The sequence below is a fragment of the Scyliorhinus torazame genome, chromosome 1 (genome assembly GCF_047496885.1).
Source record: "Scyliorhinus torazame isolate Kashiwa2021f chromosome 1, sScyTor2.1, whole genome shotgun sequence".
In the NCBI taxonomy this organism is placed as follows: Eukaryota; Metazoa; Chordata; class Chondrichthyes; order Carcharhiniformes; family Scyliorhinidae; genus Scyliorhinus; species Scyliorhinus torazame.
This window is the reverse complement of record NC_092707.1, coordinates 264,566,337-264,590,930: the sequence shown is the minus strand read 5'-3', so window position 1 is coordinate 264,590,930 and position 24,594 is coordinate 264,566,337. Positions and strand designations below refer to the sequence as shown.

The following is a 24,594-nucleotide window of genomic DNA, read 5'->3' as shown; positions in this document are numbered from 1 at the left end:
CAGAGCACAGAGGCTCGCTCTGCGCGATTGACCTGGTCCTCTACATCTCTGACCCACAAAACAGCATGGAAGGAATCATCACGCCCCTGAAAGAGTTTGGTGTCTTCTCGGGCTACAAACACAACATGAGCAAACGCAAGATCTTCCCGGTGAACCCGCAAGGGGGAGGGCAGCACTGGCGGGACTGTCGTTTAAACAAGCCCAACACAAATTCCACTACCCGGGGATCCAAATCGCTCATGACTGGACGGGGGTTCACAAGTGGAACCTGACCAGTCTGACAGAGGAAGTCAAAAAGGAGCTGTAAAGATGGAACACACTCCCACTTGCCCTCGCGGGGAAGAATGCAGACGAACAAAATGAACGTGCTGCCCAGGTACCTTTTCCTACTTAGATCCATCAGGGAGGGTTAGCCCTCCCAAATCTACAGTAGCGTCATTGGGCAGCGACAGCGGAAATAGTAATGGGATAGATTAAGGAGCCAGAAGCTGAGTGGGTGCGTGCGGAGGAGGTCTCCTGCAGGGGGACCTCACTCTGGGCACTCGCCGCAGCGGCACTCCCATCCCCACCCAAAAAACACTCCCAAACAGCCCAGTGGTGGTAGCCACCCTCCGGACCTGGAACCAGTTATGACAGCAATTTGGCCTGACCAAAATGTCCGACAAAACTCCCATCAACAACAACAATAGGTTTGTGCCAGCACTCACTGTCGCCATCTTGAAACTGTGGAGACATCGACAGTCAGGCACCTGTACACCGACTGCAGGTTTAAAGGACGAACTGACGGAGAGATTCCAGCTAGCTACGGGCAACAAACTCGGATACCTGAGGCTTAAAAACTTCCTACGGAAGGAGACAAAGACATACCCGCGACCACCACGACAAACGTTACTAAAAGAATTACTGGACGCAAACATTCTAGGTAGAGGAAACTATAGCGACATGTACGAACGACTGGTAGAGAGCGCAGACACTGTACTGGACGCGATGAGGAAGAAATGGGAGGAAGACTTGGGGCTCGAAATAGGGTGGGGGCTCTGGAGCGAAGCAGTACATAGGGTTAACTCCAGCTCCACATGCGCAAGACTCAACCTAACGCAACTAAAGGTGGTACATAGTGCCCACTTAACAAGAACCTGAAAGAGAAGGTTCTTCCTGGAGGTGGAAGACAGATGCGAATGGTGCCAAGGAAGCCCGCTAACCACATCCACATGTTCTGGTCCTGCCCCAGACTTGCTGGGTACTGGACAGCCTTCTTCGAGGCAATGTCCAAAATGGTGGGGATGAGGGTGGAGCCATGCCAGAAAGCGGCGGTCTTTGGGGTATCAGACCAGCCAGATATCTTTGTGGTGAGGAGGGCGGATGCCTCTGCCTCCCTGATCACGCGCCGTAGAATTCTGCTCGGCTGGCGGTCAGCAACACCACCAAAAGCTGCAGACTGGCTGTCCGACCTCTCAGAAAATCTCCAAGTGGAGAAAATCAAATTTCCCATCCGGGGTCAGAAGATGGCTGCCTCAGAACATGGGAGCCATTCACCCAACTGTTCCAGGACCGGTTTGTGGCCAAAGAACAAACAAATAGATAAACAAGTAGCCAAGAGCCAGGGGAAAGTAGCCAAGGCATGAGAGGAGAGAGAGGAGGAGGGGGGAGGTGAGCAGGGATTGGGGGGGGGGGGGCACTACAGGAAAGGAAGGAAGGACGTGGGGAGGAGAACAGCAGAGGGGAGCCAGAAGGTGGAAGGAAGAGGAACACAAACTGGAGGGAGAGCACAGGAAACGACAACAGCCTCACAACAAGCACAACAGGGCAAAAGTAAGAAAGAAAGTACAACGGACAGCCGAAGTGGAGGCAAATGCACAAAAACAAAAAAGAAAACCGATCAAGAGATGCAAGTGACATCAATCCCACCCGGTTTTGTTTTTGCTTGTTCTGTTATTCAACAGAAAAAAACAGAAAAGGAGGAGGGGGGGGGGGGGGGGAGCATGTGTAATGTTTCTCTCTTCTTTGCTTCTCTGTATGTACACTTCCAGTTTTATTTTCCCACCACTTGGTTTTTTAGTTTTGTAATGTTGTTATTTCTTTTTGGTTTCTGTGTACACATCTGTAAATATACCATGTATAAAACCAAATAAAAACATTCTTTAAAAAAACCAAAAAAAACCACGGCAATGAAGTTATTGTAAAAATCCCCGAGTTGCCACATTCCGACACCTGTTCAGGTACACAGAGGGAGAATTCAGAATGCTCAATTCACCCAACCTGCACATCTTTCCGGACTTGGAGGAAACCCATGCCGGCACGGGCAGAACGTGCAGACTTCGCACAGACAAGTGACCCAAGCCGGGAATCGAACCTGGGTCCCTGGTGCTGTGAAGCAACAGTGACTAGAACACAAAGGCTTTGTATGAAATTCTGATGTCAACTGCCTTAAAGAAGCCATGATGTGGAGGTGCTGGCGTTGGACTGGGGTGAGCACAGTAAGAAGTCTTACAACACCAGGTTAAAGTCCAACATGTTTGTTTCAAACACTAGCTTTCGGAGCACTGCTCCTTCCTCAGGTGAAGGAGCAGTGCTCCGAAAGCTAGTGTTTGAAACAAACATGTTGGACTTTAACCTGCTGTTGTAAGACTTCTTACTGTGCCTTAAAGAAAGCATTGGTGTATGTTAAATGGGACAATGCTCCATGAAAGTAGCAACCAGACGTTTCCTACAATTATTTAGTGCACGTATATGCTTATATAAAACAATGTGCATTTCTTTCAGCAAGTCCAGATTCTTTTCATCATGCAATTAGCCTTTCCCTTTTTTCTTCTTCCTTCCAGCCCGTGCTGGAGAAGGGGAGCCAGTGACTACACACCAGGCACTTGCAACTGGCGCCCAAAATTAGTCGCAAAAACTGGAACAACGGAGCCAGATTTCCAATGTCATGATCAAAATTGAGGCTAGTGAATATCTATGTATCTATGTCACACACATCTACCACCTGCAGCACAACACATCTTATGAAATTTAACCACAACTTTCAATCAAAGGGAATTTACCACTCCAATTCTATACAACCTCTTTTTGGGGAACATCTTCCACCCATTTAAAGAAGTCAGAACCAAAACATTATTGCAGCGTCAGGACAGCACCATAAAACATGTTTTTATATATTTTAAGCTCATTTGGCATGATTCATCCCACAGGAATGCTTATGGAGGCAAAGAGGGAAAAAATTAGCATTTTACAAACGGGGTAGGACTGTTTGAGAAAACATTTGAAATTAAACCAGTAGCTTATTAAAACAAAAATGAGCATCTGCGAAGAGAGAAGAGTGCTAATGTTGCGAGTCTAGGTGACCCTATCATTTTTAGTGACCGGATCCAATTTTATTTAATTTTTTAAAAATTAATTTCCAATACCCAGTTATTTTTTTTCCAATTAAGGATCAATTTACATTTGCTGCACATCTTTTTGGGTTGTGGGGTGAGACCACGCAAACACAGGGAGAATATGCATACTCCACACGGTGAGTGACCCAGGGCCTGGATTGAACACAGGTCATTGGCACTGTCCAATTTTATTTAATAGACAAATCATATTGATAGGCACCTACAGAGATTATAAACACTGAATGGTGTAATAAGGAGGTTTTCAGAGGACATCAGGCTAAGTATTAAATACAAACCAAACAAACATTTTTTCTCCGAAAACGTTCCAGAAAATGAAATTATGAACACCGACATGATGTCAATTTGGTAGCCTCAATTCTCTCACTGGCCTTAGTCATCCCAGTCATACATCAGTCACTTACCAGGTGCCTAAAGTTCCACCCAAATTAAAACGCAGAAAAATGCTTTGTACAGCATAAATCATTATCATGCGTTATTAGATTGTGTTGCATATTTGGGTTGGAATAGCTCACTGTTCAAAATGACATCCAAAGCCATGAATTAAGTAAGTTCAATCGTAAAACCAAACTCCTGTCTACAGTAATGTCAATTTTTTTAGCATTAAAAAAATCAAAACGAATGAGACAGCAGTTCATGGGCAGCAAAGTTCTATGGTATGTATACGCATGCATGGCCACACAATCTGAAATTCACACATTGAAACAAACAGGCTCCTCACTGCAGGGAGCTCGAGTGAGAGGCTGAACATCAAGCCCTAACAAGTGTGAGAGGCTGAAGAGTTAAGAAAAAGTGCAGCTGTAATTAGGAGTAGAGTTCAAGCAAGAGGCAATTATCCAGAAGTGAGAATTGCAGGGAGAAGGACAAGATGGCTAGGAGCTACTGAGCTCCAGAAGTTGAGAACGCTCTGGATTCATTAGTTAATGGTTGTGGGAGGGGGGAGACAGTCGGAAAAATATCCAGCAAGCAGATTACTGTAGGGAAGGGCTGAATCAGCCTGGGGCATCTCCGGTTGCCAGCACTGAAATAAAGCGAGACTCAGGTGCTCCCAATTCTGCAGTTTTCAACTGCCCGGGACTCAGCTCGGAGCTGAATGGCCCAGAAAGGCTTACAGCAACTAAAGTTAGGGGCATATCTTATCATGACTAGATGAGTGAAGCTGAACAAATGATTTAATCCCAATGAACTCAATGCTCTCTGATGCAGGCTAGGTTGTTGATCATATATATGGTAGATGATCATTAAAGACCGAAGTTTCACTTTGGCTGAGCCACATACATTAGCCTGGGAGCCACAAGTTCATTGAAGCGGTCTCGGTTAATGGATAGTGGATGAGAAATCAATTATGAGAGTTTAATTTCACTGTTTAGTAAGGTGAATGGATTTTCAAAATTGTTTTTATGATCGAAGCCCAGACTTCCAAGCTGTCCACACACTCGCCTATCCACTTGCAAATTCATCTACGCGCCTGGAAGCAAGAGCCCTCGTGTCCAAAAAGGGAAGTTAACAGTCTAGGCGTGGATGCGAGTGGAGGAATGAGCCCCGTGGAAGGAAATGAATGTTTCCTCTAGGGTGCATATATATTCATATGGTACACTGGAATGTATTATACATTAAACTAAAGAGACATCTCAAAGCTGCATACAAGTTCAGTAACGTTTATAATCTAAACTACACGTGGACAAGAAAGTGGTGCTCAGATGAGTTCGTAGTCTACCTGATACAAATAAAATTTAGATGGAACATACCAGTAACTTCACAAAGTCTGAATATTTTGACAGAAAATTTCATTAATTTGTTCCATAATTATCTTACTCCCATTTCAATCGGATTGTTGAAATAACTTCACTCTTTAGGTTGTTGCGGATTATTGAATAATGAATCTCAGTGGAAGGCAGGAGAACCTCCATTATTTGAAACTGTGCTTCTCTCACCTCAGTCACCCTATTTCACCAAGTACTACAGGGTCAGTTACTATACAATCCGGTGCATGGCAAAGCTCCCTTCACTCTGCTCCTTTTCTCATTACTGAAATATTTTTCACTTTTGGATTTTCAGTCCATCCCATTTCACTGTACCGTTAGTGAATGAATTTTGATGTCACTTTGCTTAACAATCCACAGATTATTAAGAGGCTGCAGCAAAACATACGTACTTTTATATTCCATGCCCGTTGCAATAAATGCTAATATTCCACATGCCTTCCTAATTACTTGCTGTGACTGCACAAAAAGTGATTCATGTACCAGGACACCTGGACCCCTTTGTATCAGTGAGTTAATTATGCATCTTAAAGGGGATAAGACAAGAAAGTGGAGCTGAGACCACAATCATATCAGGAAGACATCCAGATGAATCCTAAAACCTATCATAGTCTCACCTTATTTTGTTGATCTCTACCCTGTACTCTCATTTCATAAGCTGTCTGTCTTGCATTCTGCATGGGCTGTGGCCTACCACTCCGTTGACCCAGAGGTTGCGGGGCAAGTTGTCCACCAAGAACAAAAGATGCTGACTCGGTCTGATAAAAGAGCAAAGGTGACAGGTATAGCAATGGTTAAAAAAATGAAATGGCTGCAGCTAGCAAAGAACAGTCAAAATACATTATTAACAGGATACAACAGAAGGAAAACGCACATCAAATTTCCATAACAAATCAAGAGGTAGATCGCCAAGAGTCTTACAAGTTATCAAATAAAAATCAGGAAAGTTTGCGTTGTATAAAAACCAGAGGACTTTAATCTTCATAGAGACTGATCAAATCAAAATTGGCAACGTTTGTCTTCGCAAAATTTCCTGAAACAATACACTGTGAAACCAACTAGATAAAGTTATTTTAGATCTAGCCTCCCCGAACAGGCGCCGAAATGTGGCGACTAGGGGCTTTTCACAGTAACTTCATTGAAGCCTACTTGTGACAATAAGCGATTATTATTAGTATTAGTATTGTGCAATGAGACAGGCCTAATTAGAAATTTCATAATAAAGAACCTCGGGGAGGGAGGATCCTAAATACTGCAGCCCCTAACAAAAATATTAAACTTAAACAAAGGCAATTACAGAGGTCACTGAAAATAGTATACTGTATTGTCTGGCACTCACCCCATCAAAGCTCTCTACAAAGTGGAATTCCTGAAGTTCCCAATACAAATCATTACTCTACCAACTGGAAATAATAATGAAGCTGTGACCCATACCTATAATGGAACTCTCCATTAACGGGCATTGATGATGACCGGCACTACCCATTCCTTCCACATGCCAGATAATAAAGAATTTACTGTACAAGCAGAAAACTGGCCAAGATCGATTGGGTAAATAAACTAGACGATATGGTGGTAAATAAACGGTGGTAAATTTAAAGTAACAATTACAAGTGCTCAACAAAAATACATTCCATCAGTAAACAAAACCTCAGCAAAAAGATATATCTATGGAAGTTAAAGGTAGAATCCGATTAGAAGAGGGGGCTAATAATGTTGCAAAGAATAGCAAGTCCGAGGATTGGGAATGCTTTAGAAACCAGCAAGGACGACCAAAACGTTGAAAGGGGGAAAAATAGAATACAAGAGTAAACCAACAAATAAAAACAGATTGCAAGAGCTTTTACAGGAATATTAAGGAAGAGAGTAGCTAAAGTAAATCGCAGTCCCTTAGATGTAGACACAAGAGAAATTACCATGGGAAATGAGTAAATAGCTGAGCGGCTGAACAAATCCTCTGTGCCTTCACAGTAGAGGATCTAAATTACATTTCAGAAATAAAGGGTAACCAAAGGGCTAACAAGAGTGAACAACTTGAGCTATTTGATATCAATATGATAACTGTATGGAGAAATCCAAGGGATTAAAAGTCAAAAAATCTCCTGGATATGGTGGCCTTTCACCGTGGGTTCCAATAGAGTTACTAGATGCACTGGCTATGATTTTTCAAAATTGCCTATATTCTAGGATGGTCCGAGCAGACTGGAAGTTAACACATAAAACACCGGTATTCAAAAAAGCATATATAACCCGGCCGGATTTGAGAACCAGTTGCATGCTTTCACAATCTCGATTTGTCGACTGTGTTTAGAGTTCGATGGAGCACATTGTATCCAGTCTTTGAGGCCTGGGGTCAGTCGAGGATTCTGACCACTGGTCTTGTGTTGTCTCAACCTATGTTTGACAAGAATGGGCGGAGGCTGCCGAACGCGAAGGGTCTTCGCCTCCGCTGGGGCCTAGGTTTCTTATTATCAGGGCACCGGGCCAGTGACATGGCAGAGATGTAGGGGCTTCAGTAAAATTCTCAACGGATCCAGGATGTTGCTCGACGGATGCGTCCATGGCTTTAGCCTTTCTAAGCACCTTAGATAGTTATACTATATTATCCTGCAGTTCATCACTAATCCTGAACCTGATTTCACCTTTTATCCTGCCATGAAAGTCTTCCTCGTGCGTGAAGAAAGGTTATAGCTAAGAGTGCCTTTTTTTTTGTATTTTTGTTGTTCTGGGATTGTGGTATCTTTGCCCTTCTCCTAGGAAGGTTGTAAGGACCCTTCCTGTCGATTCTCATTACTTATTTCCCATGACTTTTACTTTGTCAATATCATTTTTGATCCATGGATATTTAATGGACATATACCTTTAAGACGAGCAGAGGAAGTGAGGAACTCAAAAGTTCAAAATAGTACACTGTGCTATGAAGGTTTAGATTTAAAACTTTTCCAATTAAGGGTCAAGTTAGCGTGGCCAAACCACCTACCCTGCACATCTTTGGGTTATGGGGGTGACGCAGGGAGAATGTGAAAACTTCACATGGAGAGTGACACGGGGCTGGGATTGAACCTGGGTCCTCGACACTGTGGCAGCACATTGCCCGTGTGGGGTGGTGTGTACGCGCGCATGGTTTGAGATGGCGATCAAGGCCAGCAGCGCAGGTTCAATTCCCATACCGGCTGAGGTTATTCATGAAGGCTCGCCTTCTCAACCTTGCACATCACCAGAGGTGTGGTGATCCTCTGGTTAAATCACCAACAGTTAGCTCTCCCCCTCAAAAGGAGAAAGCAGCTTTTGGTCATCTGGGACTATGGTGACTTTATCTTTACCTATAAATATAAATAAATAAATATATATACATGCATATAGAGGGTGGGGTGAGTTAGAGGGGGGTACTAGGAATTAGATAATAGTTAACCAGTTGTTTTTGCTGCCGATTTAATTATAGTTATAGTTAATAAAAATTGTTTAAATTTGCAAATCTGATGACGGTAGTTATTAAAGACCAAAGACTTTGCATATTTTCTGAGATCTAATAGATAATTTCAATTGTATTATGACTACGGGTCAAATTGGACTGGAATTGACTGAGCACTTAGCCCAAAGTGTTGTAATTTGGGGGCTCAGTTCCGTATTCTTTGGAATGGCAGACAACAATGTTTAGGCACCAAGTTTGTAACAGTATAACAGGATGGCTCTGGAAGTTGCTACAGCTTTTCATCAGGTCGAGGACTTGCCTTTGGTTTATTTACAAGGGTGTCAAAAGACAAGCTAATTGAATTGGCAAGTGAAGTAGCATAGTGGTTAGCACTATGGCTTTGCAGTGCCAGGGTCCCAGGTTTGATTTCCAGCTTGGGTAACTGTATGTGTGGAGTCTGCACGTTCTCCTCGTGTCTGCATGGGTTTCCTCTGGGTGCTCGGCTTTCCTCCCACAAGTCCCGAAAGATGTGCTATTAGGTAATTTGGACATTCTGAATTCTCCCTCTGTGCACCCAAACAAGCGCCTGAATGTGGAGACTAGGGGCTTTTCACAGTAACTTTATTACAGTGTTAATTTAAGCCTACTTGTGACAATAAATATTTATTATATATTTTTTAAAAATTAAATAGGGATATTGGCTAAAGCTAGGACTGCAGAGATAATTGAAGCCATCGCTCCACATTTAAATTTGCAAGAGATGCCAGAAACACAGCCTGGCTTGTGGCAAAAAGCAGTGGAATTAGCAACTGTCCAGTTACAAATGGAACAATTATGGAGATGCAGCAAAAAGGAAGAGAATTAGAAATACAGCAACTGAAAGAGCTTGGTGGCGCTAACGCTGGCACCAAGGAGATATACAGAGAGCCCAATACATTCAATGATTAGAGTGGAACCAGCTGAGGAGACACTTTAGGATGGAGGGGGTGCCACTGCTAAAACCGTTGCGAGAACACCACGGGTTCAAACCGGGGGAGACGGATGGTACGTCCAGGAGATGGAGGTGGGGTTAGTGAGGGCGAGGTATTTATATTTGGACAAGGGGTTCGCAAACCTGGAAGAGCTACGGAAGAGGGTGGAACTCCCGAAGGGAAGTGAATTTAGGTATTTACAACTGAGGACTTCGCACGGAAGCCGTGGAAAGGGTTTCCAAGCTGCCGAAATATGCCCAAATGGAACGGCTGCCGAATCCGGACGTGGAAGGGAAGGGTAGGATTGGGAACATATACGGTGGCTGGGTGAGCAGGGGGGGGGGGGGGGGGGGGGGATGCAAGGGGTGAGGATCAAGGAGAAATGGGAAGAGGAGTTGAGGGCGGGAAGTGATAGATTGGGAAGTGTGGAGTGAGACGCTGCGCAGGGCGAATTCGACCTCCTCGTGTGTGAGGATGAGTTCCATACAGTTTAAGGTGGTACACAGGGTACACATGACTCAGGCGAGGATGTGAGAAGTGTGGGTGAGGACCAGCAAACCATGCGGTGAGAAATTAGAGACACGCTGGGCAGGAGTATTCGGGACGTTAACATTGTGGGGGTAGCGGTCGGGCCAGACTCTCTTGTGGCGATTTTTGGAGTATCGGAAATGCCAGAGCTGATGAAGGGGAGGAAGGCCGATGTCGTGGCCATTGCCTCTCTGGCTGCCCGGCGAAGAACTTCGCTGGAATGGTGGTCGTCAATGCCGTCGGGGTTGACGGCCTGGCTAGGGGACCTGTACGACTTAAGATTGAGTTTGAATTGAGGGGTTCAAGGCATGGTGGGGATTTTTCATGACCATGTTCAAGGAATTGTCCATCACGGAGAATGGGGGTGAAAAAGGGGAAAAACGGGCAGCACGTTGGCGCAGTGGTTAGCATTGCTGCCTCACTGCGCCGAGGTCCCAGGTTCGATCCCGGCTCTGGGTCACTGTCCGTCTGGAGTTTGCACATTCTCTCTGTGTTTGAGTGGGTTTTGCCCCCACAAGCCAAAGATGTGCAGGTTAGGTGGATTGGCCACGCTAAATTGCACCTTAATTGGAAAAAATGAATTGGGTACTCTAAATTTATTTATTTATTTTTTTAAAGAAAAAGGGGAAAAATTGAGAGTTGGGGGAGAACGTTCTCCAGATTATTTATGTTTTTATATTTTTGAATACGTTTGGAATAAAACAAGTTTTTTAAAAAATATATAGTTTTTTTTAAATGGAAATGAGGAGGTTGGAATTAGAGTGATAGGAAAAAACAAAAGTGAGAGAAGGAAAAGCGAAAAAGAGTTTGTTCCAGCTTAAGACACTGGAAATTAAAAGGGAGCTGCCAGGAGCTAGAGGGGAGCTGAACCCTAGAACGGAACCCAGGGACGGAATACAGGCCCTGCTAAAACTTGAAGAAAAGGAAGTAGAATAATTTTTTATGGCATGAGAAAAGAGCAACCCAAATGGATTGGCAGAAAAAAAAGTGGACATTACCCAGATAAAGTAAATTGACAGGGCGGTCACAGGAGGATTATGTCTTCCCTGTCAGAGGAGTGAGTTGAAGGATTATGCTGAGGAAAAAGGCTATTCTGGGTGCATGCGACTTAGTTCCAGAGGCATATAGGCAGATGTTCCTGAAGTTAAGGAAACAACCGGGAGAGACTTCTTTGAAAGGGTTAAGCAGAACAATTTTAATACACGGGTTCGAGCATTGGAGTTTAAACTACCCAAATGGCTCTGAGAGAAGTCATTCTCTTAGAAGAATTTAAAAATTCACATGGCTATGAATACCCAATTTCCAGAAGATGTACCTTTGAGAACAATTACAATTACAGCTAAGCTGCACGTGTTTTTCATACACTATGGCCTACCCTTAGAAGTACAATCTGACCAGGGTTCTTACTTAATGTCCAAAATTTTCCAGGACATACTTTGTAGTTTAGGCACCAAATAATTAAAATCAACTACCCACAAAACACAGGGCGCTTTGGCGAGATAAAATCAGACCCTCAAAAGCATGATTTTGCCATGATATCCAAGGGATTGGGACAAGGGATTAGCTTTTATATATTTTAAAATAAATTTAGAGTACCCCAATCATTTTATTCCCAATTAAGGGGCAATTTAGCGTGGCTAATCCACGACCTTTTAACTCCAGCAAACAGGCACCAAACATATTTACAACCCCTGAGCCTAACCCCTGCAAACCACATCTACAAGAAAAGAGGGGGGAAAAATGAGAAAAAGTCAGCCACCCAGTCGAAAGGCCAGCAAGGACGAGGGGAGGGAATCCTCAGTCTCGGAGCCGACAGCCACATCAGGGCAGCACAGAACGGGAAATGCCAACCCCCACAGACCCAGGTGCTGATGGACAGGTTTACAAGCTTCATCACCTCCGAATTCTGAAGACACACAGAAGAACTGAAAAAAGACCTCCTGGCAACCATCAAGACAGCAGTGGAGGCTGCGACAGCCCTCGAGAGGGAAGCAATGGCCAAGTTGGAGCAGCAGCAGCTTGAGGCCCAAGAGACGACAGCAAGAAACCTCGAGTAGGCCACCAAGGATGAAGGGAACCGGACGCAGCACACAAAGCTGAGGTGGCAAGCTTGATTAAAACCCAGAACGGGCTAAAAGAAAACGTCAACGACCAGAATAGGTCAGGACGATAAAACAAAGAATTGTGAGGCTGCCGGAAGAAATGGAGGGAAGGAAACCCAGGGAGTATTTAGCGGCGATGCTCAGGAAACTGGTCGGCCAGGAGGGCTTCACCAAGCCTCTGGAGGTAGACAGTGTCCACAGGTCGCTTCGGCAGCGGCCGAAAGCTTGGGGCCATCAGGGGCGATAATAGTGAGGTTCCACAAGTACCAGGACAAAGAGCAGGTCCGTAAGTGGGCGAAAGGTCTGAGAGAGTACAAGTGGGAAGGACATTCCATCTGCTTGTAACAAGACATTGGGGCAAACCTGGCCAAGCACCAGGCTGAAATAACAACGCCAAATCCGCCCTGTACAGAAGTATGGTGTGATTTGGCATGCTTTACCCATGCTATGGGTCACACACCAGAGGAAAAAGTACTACTTCGACACCCTAGAGGAAACCAACAAGTTTGTCCAAAAGAATGGTCTGGGCAATGGTAGTACACAAGGGTTAGAATGCGGGATGCAAAGTTGAGAGGGGCAAGGACGAACACGGGCAAAGGTGCAGAGATGGCGAGTGCGGGGAAAGAAACAGACAGGAGTTAAATAGGGGAACCTAATCAAGAAGGGAGCCGCTACACGAGTGGATAAGCTATGCGGGAGGACAGCGAAGGAGGAGGCCTTAGCACGCTTCCCGGGAGGGAGGGAGCACCTGGCAGATGGGAGGGGAAAGACAGAAACTCAAGGAAAACAAAGGGCAAAAAAATGGTTTTGTGGGGGTGGGGGGGGGGTTTAAAGCTAAGGGGGAGGAGGGGGGAAACCAGGCCCACAAGGGGAGTGTGGTTAATCTCTCCCCAACCCCCCACTCCCCTGCTCCGCCATTGTAATCTCGGACCACGCGCGCACTACATTGACCTGTGGATGGAGAATGGACTGAACCAATGTCCACCATGTAGGCCGGAGGCAGCTCTCCTCGCAAATAAGAAATTCTGTACTAAAATATCCCAAGCCATCGCCGATTATGTATACTGCAACCAGAAACGGAGGTCTCACCCTTCACGTTCTGGGAGGCACTGAAGGCAGTGATCAGGGACAAAATTATAGCTTAAAATGCCCTTAGGGACAGGAGGGGGCAACCAAGCACCGGCTGATCGACTCCATACTGTAGGGGGAATCGGCAGTACTCCACGGCCTCAACTGTGGAACCGCTGGCGGAAAGGAAAAGGCTGCAAATCAAATTTGACCTGCTCTCCACACGAAAGGCAGTCCACCAACTCTGCCAGGCACGGAGGGACTTTTACGAACATGGAGACAAGACCAGCCGCATGCTGGCTCACCAGCTGAGAAAACAGGCGGTCACGAAAGAGATAGCACAAGTTAGGGATAGTAACGGCAGGATGGTAGCGGAACCAAACAAGGTCAATAAGACCTTTACGAAATTTTACTGAGGGAGATACACCTCCGAAACCCCGGAGGGGGTCTCGGGGATGGGACAGCTTCTTGACAGACTGGATATACCTGTGGTGGGAGAGAACAGGAAACAAGTACTGGAAGCAATGCTGGGGCTGGACAAAATCGTGAGTGCATCAACTCCATGCAAGCCGGGAAAGCGCCGGGACCGGATGGGTTCCTGGTAGATTTTGTGGCCCCGCATCTGCGGGAGCTGTGCAATAACTCACAGTCAAAGGGCTCTGCCGCCCATGCTGGCCCTGGCCTCGGTCTCATTGATCCTCAAAAAGGACAGAAAATGAATCATACAAACCCATCCGTCTCTTAAATGTCGTGTTGAGCGGCATGGTGGCGCAGTAGTTTAGCACTGCTGCCTCACAGCGCCGCGGGCCCCGGTTTGATCCCGGCTCCGGATCACTGTCCATGTGGAGTTTGCACATTCCCCCAGTGTGTTGGTCTCACACCCCACAATCCAAAGATGTGCAGGATAGGTGGATTGGCCATGCTAAATTGCCCCTTATTTGGAAAGAACGTGAATTGGGTACTTCAAATTTATTTTTTAAAATTCTGATGCGAGAAGTCTTAGCGAAAGCACTGGCGAGGCGACTGGAAGAAGAGATTGCGGAAGATCAGACCGGTTAAGGGCAGACAGCTAACATCAGACGTCTGCTGAATGTAATAATGACTTCATCCAGGGTGAGGACACCAGAGATGATTGTCTCCCTGATTGCGGAGAAAGCCTTCGATCAAGTAGAATGGAGGTACCTCATACCTCGCCCCTATGGCAAGTGTGCAGGCAAACACAACCAGCTCCGAATACTTTCAGCTGCAAAGGGGAAGGCGGCAGGGTGCCAGCTATCCCTGCTCCTGTTCGCCCTGGCAATCAAGCTACTGGCTATTGCCCTTAGATTGGCAGATGAGCATTCAAAGAGGTGTCAGAAAGCATGGAGTCTCACTCGATGCGGATGACCAGCTCCTCTAAGTGTTGAATCCCCTAGCCAGTATGGGAAAGAGAGCCGGATACCGTAGGGAAATTCAGCACCTTCAGGTTACAAACTCAACCTGGGAAAGAGCGAAGTCTCCCCAGTAAAACCCCAAGAGGGAGGAGCAGAGCTGGAAGAACTGACGTTTAAAGTAACCCAGACAACATTCAGGCACCTGGGGATCCAGGTGACCCACACCTGGAAGAGGCTCCACAAATGGAACCTATCCAGCCAGGTGGAGGTGGTGAAGAGGGGCTTGTAAAGATGAGATTCACTCCAATTTTCACTGGCTGCAAGGGTCGACACCCCCCCCCCCCCCCCCCCCCGCCCCCCCCGCCGAGGACAGAGATGGAAAGAGTTGAGGTAGGAGAAGAGGTTCACAGTATGACCTTCCTGCGGTAAGACTGACAAATACGGACATTCTAGGACAATTAGAACAGAGTTTACCTATTTAGAAGAATAGCAAAAAGGTCTAATAACTGTATTGAAAATATATGGGCAGATTTGTCGGGACCATCAGGGTGCACTACGTTAATTAATCATGATGTGGACATGGGAAACTCCAAACCAATAAAGCAACATCCATCTCGACTGAACCCACAGACTGGCTCAGTTGGGTGGAAATTCAGTGCATGTTGGATATGTTGCAGAAACAAGTGAAAATGGTGTGGCCCACAGAATGCCAAGTGGCATTTGGGAGATGAGGGCCATATTAGTGGGTAAACCAGTGCTGGCTGCCCTGGATTTTTCTAGACCTTTTAAAATGGCCACAGATGCCAATAACCTGGGTTGGGGCAGTTCTACGACAAGATGACAATGTAGCAATAATGGATGGAGGCCAGTGGGACATTTCTCAAAAAAAACTAAGTCTGTGCCAAAGAAAGTCTTCAACAAGTGAAATGGAAGCCTTAGCATTGCTACTAGCCCTTCAGCAATTTGAAGTAACCAGCCGGCACGCCAATAAACAAAGCTTAGTTTATACGGGCCATAATCCGTTTGAGTTTACACAAAAGTTTAAAACCTGGAACTCATTCTGGAGTTTATTGTTACAACAATTCAATGTTAAAATAGCACACATCCCCGGAAGGGATAACATAATAGCGTTGTCATGGGTTCAAGGGCTAATTAATTACCAATGTACTATCTGGGGGGAACCTACATAACAAGGATGGATGGATGCATGGCTGTGATTTGTTTCTTGCATATCTCAAAATGAAACATGTGTGCCCTGATGTTTAATTTCTCGCGAGAGGCCTCTCACGAGATTCATGACACTTGAAACATCTCGCAAAATTTCACGCGAGTCTCACGAGACGTTGCAATCTGGATCTCGCTGGGCGAGATGCAGACATACATGAGACACATTTAAATATGCATTCGTCGGGTTCTCCTGGGCCCAGGATTCACCTGTTGCACCTGGGATATTTGCATTATTTGTGAAAATAGAAAAATTCTAATAAAAGATATATCTGAAAAATGCACATAGAAAATCATAGTATGGTAGTCACCATGGTCTTACACAAAGGGAGTGTTGGACAAATGCATTATAGAGATTTGAGGGTGTAACTGGTCGGGTACATAAAGGTGAGTAAGTAAATGGAGGATACATGGATTTTCAAAAAGTATTCCATAAAGTACAGCATTAAAGGTTAACAACTAAGTTAAGGGTTCATGGAGTTGGGGATAATACATTAGCATGGGTGGAGGATTGGTCAATGGATAAGAAACAAAGTAGGGGTAAATAGGACATTTTCAAGTTGGCTGTGTTTCATGGAGTGCCATAAGGGTCAATAAAATAAAAGCAAAACACTGCAGATGCTGGAGATCTGAAATAAAACAGAAATTGCTGAAAAACCTCAGCATGTCTGGCAACATTGAGAGAAAACGTTAAGTTTTGAGTCCAATATGACTTGTTCTTGAGCTCTGTCATACATACTCGAAACTTCAACTTTTAAATCACTCCACAGATGCTGCCAGACTGGCTGCGTCTTTCCAGCATTTTCTGTTTTTAAGTCACAAGTATCAATATAGAGTATCAGTTATTTGTCGTCTATATTAATGAATTGAATGAAGAGAATGAGAATAATCTATTCAAGTTTATTGGGAATGCAAGCCATGAGAAAGACACAGAGGCTTTAAGGAGATAGGAGTTAGGAGAGCGAGCAACAAGGTGGTGTATGGAATATAAAGTCGGAAAGGGAAAGGTTATTCACTTTAACAGTAAGAATAGAAAAGTTGAATATTTTTAAGACATGAAACTATTAACTGTTGAATTTCAGATGTACTCAGACAAGGAGCACCAAATTAGGATGCATGTTTAGCAAGCAATTGGGAGGCAAATGGTACTCTTGCTTTATTGCAAGGTGACTGGAGTATAAGAAAAATGAATAATTGATACAATTGCATTGGGCTCTGGCGAGACCACAAGTGGAGTCCAGTGTGCAATTTTGGTCTCCATATTTAAGACATACTTGTTTTGGGAACATAGAGCACACAGACAGGAGATTATGTTGAACTTGTGTAAGATACTAGTTTGGCCTCATGTGTAATATTGTGTCCAATTCAGGGCACCACACTTTAGGAAAGGTGTTAAGGTATTGGAAAGAGTGCAGGAAAGATTCACAAGAACAGTTCCAGGGATGAGGAACTTTAAGTTCTGATGACAGACTGGGGAAACTGGGACTATTTTCCTTGGAAAAGACAAGGCTGAGAAGTTCTTATAGAGGAATTCAAAATCATGAACGGTCTGGACAGAGTTGATAGGGAGAAATTATTTCCATGTGTGAAAGGATCATGGACCAGAGATTTAAAGTAACTGGCAAAAGAAGCAAAAAAGTGACAAGCAAAACCTTTTCATGCAGCAACGGTTAAGGTCTGGAAATCATTGCCCAAGTGTGTGTTTGAGGCAGGTTCAATCAAGGCATTCAAATGGAAATTAGATCAGAAAAGGACAAATGCGCATGTTTATTAGAAGGCGTGGAAATGGCACACGGCAAATTGGTCATTCAGAGAGCTGGTGCAGGCACGATGAGTTAAAAGAGTGCTGTACTCCAACAAGGCACTGCAGTGAGGGATCACCAAATTGGTTTCTGGGATGAGGAGAAGTTGCGACGACGAACGGTTGAGTAAATTGGTACTATACTGTCTGGAGTTAAAAAGAGTAACAGGTGAATTCATTGAAATAAAGAAGTTTCTGAAGGGGCTTTTACAGGTTAGACACAGGTTGTTGCTGCTGACGGGGGCAAAATATTATGATAGGGAGTCAATCGTTTAGGACTGAGATTAAGAAAATTTTCTTCACTTTGGACTTGCCCATCCCAAAGGGATGCTCTATTGTTGAGCATATTTAAAACAGACTTAAAGAAGACTGGTCTCTAAGGGAATCATGGGTGCAGGAGGTAAAGTGGAATTGAGGCATATCATGTTGAATGGAAGAGCAGGCTTGAGGGAAGCATGGTCTAATCATGTACCTATTTTTTACGTTTGCGGGTGGACAGAACATATGGACTAACTTGGATCAGTAAACCTTCAGGAGGCAAAACTGTCCCAGGGCCTTAGTTTTCAACTTAATGCAAATAAAACTGAAATCTACTGAAAATTTCCAGATCTTCTAGATTAACGTAGCAAATCTATACAGATACAAAAAAATGGTCCAAATAAATTAAGTGACATCACTAGAGAAATTACTTTTCAATATATTTGAAGCGAGGTTTTGAGACAGTGGTAATGTTGGGGCCTCACAGGAGTCAATTTCAAGATCACGCAAAAGTTCATCCCTAATCATTTAATATGATCACTCCACTTCCTGTTCTACACTTTTCGCTGGTACTGTCAAGGAAATACACACGCTATTTTGAGAAAATTTAAACAGCCGAGGTATCAAAACCTCTTCAGAAGTAAAAGCAGAAACAAACAACAGAACAGGCAACATATCTGCTCGATAGGTATGTATTTAGCAATGACCTTCTGATCTGTGCATTTTCTTTTGTAGATTCATTCAAGTACCAACATTTGATAAAAACAAGACTTGTTCTGAATACCAGCCTTACAAAAGGCAGAAATAGAAAATGGCTAGAGTGCAAGAATGGCTACGTTAAGTGCCACTCACATTTTCCCTCCTGTATGAAATGAAATATCTGTCAAAAGAAATTCTACAGACTCAATTGCATGGTTCAGAAGCTAAACAACGTGATGGACTTCTGTTCATTTGATCAAACAAAAACAAATCAATTATCTCACCCCCAGTTAGATTTGATTGGAAGTTACTCTTTTAAAATGCTCACTTTCCAGCTGAACACCGGAGAATACTGGGCACTCAGACAATGGTTAAGGCTCATCTCGTAACAAAATTAGGGGATACTTACTTTCATCCTTTTATTTTTTTCCTTTTGTCTTCTTCTGAATGACACCTGTAAAAAAAGTAGATGCCAGTTGCATTACTTGTATGTTTAACAGAACATCTAAAAGCAGCTACTTACTAGTTTTGTGGAATAAAATTCAATAAGGGCTCATTCACACTATGATTCTAACATGATAATAGTTACAGCATAAACACAAGCTTGAATCCAGAGTTGGAAGCAAAGAGGAGCAAGGCTCCCAGGAGATAGTAGTCTCAACTAAATTTCGGGGTCAGTTCAAGTCTTGACAAGCTTTATACAATCCACAAGTTTAGTAATATGAAACTAAGTAGGCAGTAAATTTGTACCATGAAACCAACAATAAAATAATCTGCCCCATTCAACAATTGATTGTTCATACAGCCTTCAACAACTTAAGTATGCTTTTATTTTTGAATTGTAACTATTGAAATATGGATGCTTATTTGGCAGTTTTATGCCAAAATGCAAATACCAGAATAACTCAGTGGAAATAGTTGACCATATGCAACTTTGTATTTTACTGGAAACAGATGTAGTCATTAAGTAGCATATCTTAAAAATATACTGTAAGCTGCAAAATCAGAGATAACCTACATCATCATCTCTTCTCTTCCGAAAGATGTTATCCTCCGCTTCTCCAACTGCAACCATAATCATTTGCACTCGTTCCAAGTTGACAAAACCATTATCCGTAAGGTACCCCTACAAGAAACAAATAGTTTGCAATTTTCCGAATTTTGTTTTTGCAATGAAACAAATGGTTGTCAATACTATTCATTTTACTTACCCCAGTCTTGTGCACCACATTCTTGTAAATGCCAACCAGTCGATCAATTGCACCCTCCCTGAGAAACAGACAGAGCACCTAATTCAGCTTCAAGAACAAAATGCTAGTCACCGGTTTTTCGTTCGCATGAAAGAGTTTTGTGGAACAGCTGGCATTGCACAATACTGTCAAATGTTTTGTAAGACAAACTGGCCCACAAAGTACTGAATTGTATGTAGTATGTACAGTTCCCTGTAGTGGGAACACAGTATAACGATGCGCATTTCTCACACAGAATTTTGCTTGTAGATATAAAAAGTCCAATCACTTTTATGCAATATCCACAGATCACAAATATTACAAAATAAAAAATAAATTTGAATCATGAATTTTCTGTTTCATTATTTAATGCTAATAGAACAGTAAGGTTTTCTCAAATGAAGTTCTAAAAAATATTTTTCATTCCCCTTTGCTATTAACTTCATCCCGTCCCGCTATCATATCTACTTGGTACGGGGGTGGGAAATGGAAAAGGGTTGAGTTAAAAATAAGCCAAGAAACATATCCCTAACCAGTGAGTGAGCTTCTAAAGCAATTCTTAAGAGTTGCACATAGTGGTTGGGAACGGCTTTGCATCTTCAGGAGAGCAACAGTAATAGGGGACTCTATAGTCAGGCGCACAGATAGGCGCTTCTGTGGATGTGAAAGAGACTCCAGGATGGTATGTTGCCTCCCTGGTGCCAGGGTCCAGGATGTCTCCGAACGGGTAGAGGGCATCCTGAAGGGGGAGGGCAAACAGGCAGAGGTCGTTGTACATATTGGTACTAACGACATAGGCAGGAAGGGGCATGAGGTCCTGCAGCAGGAGTTCAGGGAGCTAGGCAGAAAGTTAAAAGACAGGACCTCTAGGGTTGTAATCTCGGGATTACTCCCTGTGCCACGTGCCAGTGAGGCTAGAAATAGGAAGATAGAGCAGCTAAACACGTGGCTAAACAGCTGGTGTAGGAGGGAGGGTTATGTTATCTGGACTACTGGGAGCTCTTCCGGGGCAGGTGTGACCTATATAAGGACGGGTTGCATCTAAACCGGAGAGGCATAAATATCCTGGCCGCGAGGTTTGCTAGTGTCACACGGGAGGGTTTAAACTAGTATGGCAGGGGGGTGGGCACGGGAGCAATAGGTCAGAAGGTGAGAGCATTGAGGGAGAACTAGGGAATAGGGACAGTGGGGCTCTGAGGCCGAGCAGACAGGGAGACGTTGCTGAACATAGCGGGTCTGGTGGCCTGATGTGCATATGTTTTAATGCAAGAAGTATAACAGGTAAGGCAGATGAACCTAGAGCTTGGATTCGTACTTGGAACTATGATGTTGTTGCCATTACAGAGACAGACCTGGTTGAGGGAAGGGCAGGATTGGCAGCTAAACGTTCCAGGATTTAGATGTTTCAGGCGGGATAGAGGGGGATGTAAAAGGGGAGGCGGAGTTGCGCTACTGGTTCGGGAGAATATCACAGCTGTACTGCGGGAGGACACCTCAGAGGGCAGTGAGGCTATATGGGTAGAGATCAGGAATAAGAAGGGTGCAGTCACAAAGTTGGGGGTTTACTACAGGCCTCCCAACAGCCAGCGGGAGATAGAGGAGCAGATAGGTAGACAGATTTTGGAAAAGAGTAGAAACAACAGGGTTGTGGTGATGGGAGACTTCAACTTCCCCAATATTGACTGGGACTCCCTTAGTGCCAGGGGCTTAGATGGGGCGGAGTTTGTAAGGAGCATCCAGGAGGGCTTCTTAAAACAATATGTAGACAGTCCAACTAGGGAAGGGGCGGTACTGGACCTGGTATTGGGGAATGAGCCCGGCCAGGTGGTAGATGTTTCAGTAGGGGAGCATTTCGGTAACAGTGACCACAATTCAGTAAGTTTTAAAGTACTGGTGGACAAGGATAAGAGTGGTCCGAGGATGAATGTGCTAAATTGGGGGAAGGCTAATTATAACAATATTAGGCGGGAACTGAAGAACATAGATTGGGGGCGGATGTTTGAGGGCAAATCAACATCTGACATGTGGGAGGCTTTCAAGTGTCAGTTGAAAGGAATTCAGGACCGGCATGTTCCTGTGAGGAAGAAGGATAAATACGGCAATTTTCGGGAACCTTGGATAACGAGAGATATTGTAGGCCTCGTCAAATATAAAAAGGAGGCATTTGTCAGGGCTAAAAGGCTGGGAACAGACGGAGCCTGCGTGGAATATAAGGAAAGTAGGAAGGAACTTAAGCAAGGAGTCAGGAGGGCTAGAAGGGGTCATGAAAAGTCATTGGCAAATAGGGTTAAGGAAAATCCCAAGGCTTTTTACACGTACATAAAAAGCAAGGGGGTAGCCAGGGAAAGGGTTGGCCCACTAAAGGATAGGCAAGGGAATCTTGTGTGGAGCCAGAGGAAATGGGCGAGGTACTAAATGAATACTTTGCATCAGTATTCACCAAAGAGAAGAAATTGGCAGATGTTGAGTCAGGAGAAGGGTGTGTAGATAGCCTGGGTCACATTGAGATCCAAAAAGACGAGGTGTTGGGTGTCTTAAAAATATTAAGGTAGATAAGTCCCCAGGGCCTGATGGGATCTACCCCAGAATACTGAAGGAGGCTGGAGAGGAAATTGCGGAGGCCTTGACAGAAATCTTTGGATCCTCACTGCCTTCAGGGGATGTCCCGGAGGACTGGAGAATAGCCAATGTTGTTCCTCTGTTTAAGAAGGGTAGCAAGGATAATCCAGGGAACTACAGGCCGGTGAGCCTTACTTCAGTGGTAGGGAAATTACTGGAGAGAATTCTTCGAGACAGGATCTACTCCCATTTGGAAGCAAATGGACGTATTAGCGAGAGGCAGCATGGTTTTGTGAAGGGGAGGTCGTGTCTCACTAACTTGATGGTTTTTCGAGGAGGTCACTAAGATGATTGATGCAGGTAGGGCAGTGGATGTTGTCTATATGGACTTCAGTAAGGCCTTTGACAAGGTCCCTCATGGTAGACTAGTACAAAAGGTGAAGTCACACGGGATCAGGGATGAGCTGGCAAGGTGGATACAGAACTGGCTAGGTCATCGAAGGCAGAGAGTAGCAATGGAAGGATGCTTTTCTAATTGGAGGGCTGTGACCAGTGGTGTTCCACAGGGATCAGTGCTGGGACCTTTGCTCTTTGTAGTATATATAAATGATTTGGAGGAAAATGTAACTGGTCTGATTAGTAAGTTTGCAGACGACACAAAGGTTGGTGGAATTGCGGATAGCGATGAGGACTGTCAGAGGATACAGCAGGATTTAGATTGTTTGGAGACTTGGGCGGAGAGATGGCAGATAAAGTTTAATCCGGACAAATGTGAGGTAATGCATTTTGGAAGGTCTAATGCAGGTAGGGAATATACAGTGAATGGTAGAACCCTCAAGAGTATTGAAAGTCAAAGCGATCTAGGAGTACAGGTCCACAGGTCATTGAAAGGGGCAACACAGGTGGAGAAGGTAGTCAAGAAGGCAAACGGCATGCTTGCCTTCATTGGCCGGGGCATTGAGTATAAGAATTGGCAAGTCATGTTGCAGCTGTATAGAACCTTAGTTAGGCCACACTTGGAGTATAGTGTTCAATTCTGGTCGCCACACTACCAGAAGGATGTGGAGGCTTTAGAGAGGGTGCAGAAGAGATTTACCAGAATGGTGCCTGGTATGGAGGGCATTAGCTATGAGGAGCGGTTGAATAAACTCGGTTTGTTCTCACTGGAACGAAGGAGGTTGAGGGGAGACCTGATCGAGGTCTACAAAATTATGAGGGGCATAGACAGAGTGGATAGTCAGAGGCTTTTCCCCAGGGTAGAGGGGTCAATTACTAGGGGGCATAGGTTTAAGGTGAGAGGGGCAAGGTTTAGAGTAGATGTACGAGGCAAGTTTTTTACGCAGAGGGTAGTGGGTGCCTGGAACTCGCTACCGGAGGTGGTGGTGGAAGCAGGGACGATAGTGACATTTAAGGGGCATCTTGACAAATACATGAACAGGATGGGAATAGAGGGATACGGACCCAGGAAGTGTAGAAGATTGTAGTTTAGTCGGGCAGCATGGTCGGCACGGGCTTGGAGGGCCGAAGGGCCTGTTCCTGTGCTGTACATTTCTTTGTTCTTTGGCAGGACATTTTCTAAACGGGACTATTTAAACCAGTTCCTACAGTGTAGTTGACAGCTCGTTTAAATTTAACATCTGTTGACCAAATCTTTTGAGGCTCTTTGAAACCCAGAAGAGAAATGGAGGGGGCTGCTACCAGCTCCAATAGGTTTGTACTCCTTAAAACAATTCTTATGGGTCAAGAAAAGCAAGGGTCCGACTCCCAGCCCAATTAAGCCTTTGGCCTCCTTTCTGTTAACTGCTGTCTCTCCTCACTGTTGCAATCAGCTACCAACCAACCAATGATGAGGTTCAACCAGAATTCTTGGGCTTTGGGCGGCAAAGTGGTTAGCATTGCTGCCTCACAATGCTGAAGACCTGGGTTCGCTCCCAGCCCCGTGTGGTGTTTGCACATTCTCACTGTGTCTGCATGGTTCTCACCCCACAACCCAAAGATGTGCAGGGTAGGTGAACTGGCCATGCTAAATAATAATAATAATGATCTTTATTGTCACAAGTAGGCTTACATTAACACTGCAATGAAGTTACTATGAAAATCCCCTAGTCGCCACATTCCGACGCCTGTTCGGGTACACAGGAAGAATTCAGAATGTCCAAACTACCTAATAGCACGTCTTTCGGGACTTGTAGGAGGAAACCGGGAGCACCCGGAG

At 44.6% G+C, this 24,594-nt stretch overlaps 1 protein-coding gene across 1 annotated transcript in view; it reads right to left on the bottom strand.

The window, feature by feature from the left end:
* Positions 1-24,594, bottom strand: part of xrn2 (5'-3' exoribonuclease 2) — a 119,444-nt gene that overhangs the window by 69,490 nt on the left and 25,360 nt on the right. The window contains exons 12-15 of the mRNA XM_072505734.1: positions 19,803-19,860; positions 19,610-19,717; positions 19,001-19,045; positions 5,773-5,913 (exon numbers count right to left, since the gene is read on the bottom strand). Of these exons, the coding sequence (XP_072361835.1) occupies positions 5,773-5,913; positions 19,001-19,045; positions 19,610-19,717; positions 19,803-19,860 (352 nt within the window). The remainder of the gene's footprint in view (positions 1-5,772; positions 5,914-19,000; positions 19,046-19,609; positions 19,718-19,802; positions 19,861-24,594) is intronic.